The following is a 4,691-nucleotide window of genomic DNA, read 5'->3' on the forward strand; positions in this document are numbered from 1 at the left end:
CAATAAAAATAAATAAATATATATATATAAAGATGCACTGAAGAAAGAAAGACGTCTCATTGTGACTCTTGCACACAATCGCTCTGTCTCTCTTGCGCACAATCAGAGAAAAATTACCGAAGCGAACCTACCTTTAAAAATACATAGGATTTTGACTGACATCATAACAATCATATTTTTAAATAAAAAATAATAAACAACTTAAAAATATTATTAACAATTTGCTTATAGTTTATTTTGAATTAAATTCAACACAAAATCATGTATTGGTTAACGATGGAATATTTCATTCACGATTTGTGATTCTTGACAAGAAACGGCATTGTCATGATGTGTAGCAAAATATACTATTTTGTTAATTAATATTCTACAAACCAAACTAAAATTAAGTTGCATTTTTAGGTGACTGGTTAAATATATTTGTACATTTAGCAAAACAGCTTGGATATATAAATGCCAGTAATTCAAAAAATAACATTTATTATTGGTTTAACCTAAAATTACAAGATTTTTGGATATTTTGGTTTAGTTCCTGCATGATTTCTTATTCAATATACTTTGTAATAGGAGGATTTTTACACGTAAGTTGTAAACCATTTTTATATATTTTTCGTTACACCATACTGTTATTTTCATTTAACATACCCCAAAATAGACACGATAACCGGTCCTTAACGGCCGGCGTCCATTAAGAATCCTTAACGGACGCCGGCTGTTAAGATTTCTTCACACAGCAATCACACAACATACAACTGCATTTATTAGACTAATAATGATTTCCTGTTAAACAAAGGTTTTATGTTTTCATTATAATGTACATGGAAATTGATTTCACAATTATTATTCTGATAAACCTTCAAATGGAAGTCAACGCGACGCTTCTTTATGCTAGACGTCAGTTATAAATTTCTACAATACAAACACACTTATTACCTAGCAACCGCCTTGTAACTTGATGTTTTTATTTTTCTGGCATGTCCATATTAAATAATATATAAGTAAAATTGCTTTTTAAATGAAATGATAAATGAAATGAATGAAACTGGTGTAACGAAAACCGTTGAACGACACACGGCCGATATGTAAATAACGTCCTCGGTGGATTATAAACCTCGGCTACGCTACGTTACGCCTCGGATTACAAACTCCACCTCTCCCGTTATTTACTTGTTATCGGCCTTGTAACGTTAATAACTATTTTAATACATATACATTTAAAATAAAGCTCTCAGAATCATATATAGAAATGCATTATATTATAAGATTAAGTACGTACATGTACCTATTTTTAAAATTTTATATGCACAAGAAATATTTAATTTTAGTGGTACTACTATGTACGACAAAGGCATCGAGCAGAAGAATGGAAATGTCAGCCAAAAAATTGGTTGTCACCAGAACTAGAAACGCATGAAATTATCTTGGGTTCAACTACATTATTTTTAAACGCTTCTATGTCTGCCGTATTGGCGTGTCATATAGCCAATGGTGGTTATTCCACTGTGTATTATGATATTCCTCAATATGGATGGATGTGGTTCGTTCTTCAATTTCCAGTGATATTTATTTATCAAGTAAGCTTGTTTATTATTAAAATATACATAATTATATAATTCAAATGGAAAAAAGTTTTCTCAAAGCTATAAGTATCCAAAAATTGCATATTACGTTGGCCACTCATTCTTGGAATAAGAATATAATATTTTAAATAGATCTATATACAAAGTTATTTGATTTGGACGATAAAAATTTTCAAATACCGTAATAATTACCTACTCAGTAGGGTATTTTTACCGCTTGTGAGTCTCCCCCCTCCACTTTCGTCTTTGAGATGACCTTGAGGCTGAAAGCCGAAGACGATGGTATATGGATGACCTTGAGGCTAAAAGCCGAAGGAGATGGCATAGGGTGGTGAATTTCATTTGACCTTTGCATTACAGTTAACCTTGAAATTAGATTTGTTTGGTATGTGAGAGAGGAGGAATTTTACATGAGAAGATGACCTTCATTTGATTTACGTTTTAAACATTTCAGTTAACCTTGAAATTAAATTTTTGTTGTGTGGTGTGAATAAGGAAGATTGTTATATGACCTTCATTAGAAATATGTCTATCTAAATGATATGGATAAATATTTCATGAGGGTGTGACCTTGAGCGAGTTCTAAGTATATAACTGTATAATGATTTTTGTTTGGTGTGTAAAAGTCGAAAAATATCACATGTGACGACCTTCACTTGATTTACGTTTAAACATTGCAGTTAACCTTGAATTTAAATAGTGATTTTAATGTTGTGTATACAATGACATTGTGACGTGGTGCATTTGAATTGCAGTGGATTTTCTATATAAGAGAGGATATCAAAGTGAAGAATTACATTTCGTTTTGTGCCAACCCTGCAGTGAGCGTCTACAATAGTGTAAATTTTGTGTAATTAAAAATAAAGAAAAATGGGTCGATCAAGTACAATACCAAAAAAGGCCACCACCAGTTCTAGAAGGAAGAATACAAGTGTTGGCAAACCTATGCCAAAGGAGACGCCGGAGGAACGTCAGCACTTCCAGTATTTCCAACAACCGTTTGTCAGCCAAGGTTGTTACACCACGACGGCGGCTAGTGCTATGGATGTAATAATTCCATCCGATGACATTCTGTCAAGGACACTGTCGGACATGGGGAACAACACAATCTGTGACATTTTATTACCAAACTCTCCACCGGTTAAGAAGATGGCAACTTCTAAAAAATCTGTTGGGTCTACGAACCGCGGGGAGAATCAGAGAAAAGGAATAGCGTCGAAGGGCAGCATATTACGATTACGGCAGTTGTTGCAACAATTAGACAGTCTAGAGAGACACCGTGGTGAACGGTCGATTAAAAATGTCTTCTCAAGTATTTTGCAAAAGGTGTGGTAAAAATGCTGTAAAAAATTGTTTGACATGTGAAAAGTGTAATAGTTCATTCCATCAAAGCTGTGCCAGGCTTTGGAAAGGTCTAAAAGTGACTAGTGATTGTACAATTAATTGTTGTACTGATGATACTAATGATCCTATAACTGAACAATTTTGTGATGCCATGGAGAATGTATCAGCAAATGGTAAAATTGATATTGCTATTTTCATCTATATTATTAAACAGAAAGATGATCTGGTACGTGAATTGCAAGATAAAAATAGGATGTTAAATGAACATATTTCATTGTTAAACAAGCTGAGAGCGGCAGAAGAAAGTAAAACTGTACAGTCGTCTAAAGACAAGAATGGAGTAAAAACTTCTTCCGACGATAAGGTTTTTAATTCGGATATTTATTCAAATGAACATACAAATACGGGGCGCAACAATGTGCCTACTGTTCAAAATGATAAAGTTCTTAATAAACAACGAAATCATAAAAGTGGTTCTGTTGGTATTTCCAATAGTGACGTTACCACCGCTGTTTTGGAAGCTCAAACTAAGCAGAGAATTGATAAATATATAAATATTAATGGTGATATCAACAATAAGCATGATAATAAGATAGCCGGACAGGAATGGAAAGTTGCAAGCAATCGTAAGCGCAGACGTCCCACTTTAATAGGAAAAAATAAGGATTCAGCTGCCATAAAGAGAGTTCCTCGTTGGGTGGATCTCCATGTGTATAGACTTGAACCCAGCACCACCGTTACGTCAATTTCTGACATGCTCCGGGTACATATCCCTGAAGTGAAATGCGAAGCGCTTGTTTCAAAGCATCCCGGATTGTACGCCTCTTTTAAGGTATCCGTTTTGGAAGATAATTTTAAGACAGCCATGGACGCAGACATATGGCCATATGGGACCTGCATTAATCGTTTTTTTCACAAGCGCAGGATCAATCAAAGTGTAACAACTTAATATTTGATCCAAATTTGTTGGTTCTAAACGTCGACACTCTTAATCACGGTAAAGTCGACTTTCTGTATGAAGATTTATGCCAGTATTCTAATTTAAATATTGTTTGTATTGTTGAGACAGGCTTAAGAAATAATAAAATGGCGAGTATACACTTAACAGGGTATAATTTGATAAACTTTTATTGTAGATCAGTAAAAAAATTTGGCGGTGTTGCGATATGGGTAAGGAATAGCATTAACGCCAAGAGAATTAATGTTAATATTGATTGTATTGAGCAGGACTTTGAGTTCTGTGCTGTATATTTAACCATTCAGAATATGAAATTTATTGTTATAAATTGTTACCGTTCTCCGTCTGGAAATGTATCTGTATTTTTTGATAAAATCACCGATGTCTTAAGTTTTTTGTATAAACCAGATTTACATATTATTGTATGTGGGGATTTTAACTTGGATTCATATAAAAATCAGGATTTTAACGTTCTCTGTGGAGTTATGTCTGGTTTTAATCTCACAAAGTTAGTAAAATGGCCTACGAGAGTCACTACAACGACGTGTACTTTAATAGATAACATTTTTTCTAGTTTTTCTGATAATGAAACGGTATGTTGTGTTTTGGATAACTACATTTCAGACCATAGAAGTGTGTACCTTGCTTTAAATATTCCTTGTATAAGAAAAACAAACGGTTTCTTTAGTGAAAGAAGAAATTTTAATGAAAATAGTATTTTATGTTTTGAAAGTGCAATTTCTTGTGAAAAATGGGATAATTTGTACAATCAGGATAACATTGATGATGCTTTTGTATGTTTTTGTGAA

The 4,691-nt window shown here is 33.4% G+C and overlaps 1 protein-coding gene across 1 annotated transcript; it reads left to right on the forward strand.

Annotated features, from left to right (window-relative positions):
- Positions 1–402: 402 nt before the first annotated feature.
- On the forward strand, positions 403–1,574 carry LOC111692538 (lathosterol oxidase-like; the record flags this gene model as incomplete). Its single annotated transcript, XM_023456585.1, is given in 2 exon segments — positions 403–581; positions 1,326–1,574. Coding segments are annotated over 2 exon segments (428 nt in total), but the record flags the coding sequence as incomplete, so codon positions are not given.
- Between the last annotated feature and the right edge of the window lie 3,117 nt (positions 1,575–4,691).

Source organism: Anoplophora glabripennis, unplaced genomic scaffold, assembly GCF_000390285.2.
Source record: "Anoplophora glabripennis isolate ALB-LARVAE unplaced genomic scaffold, Agla_2.0 scaffold1856, whole genome shotgun sequence".
NCBI lineage: Eukaryota > Metazoa > Arthropoda > Insecta > Coleoptera > Cerambycidae > Anoplophora > Anoplophora glabripennis.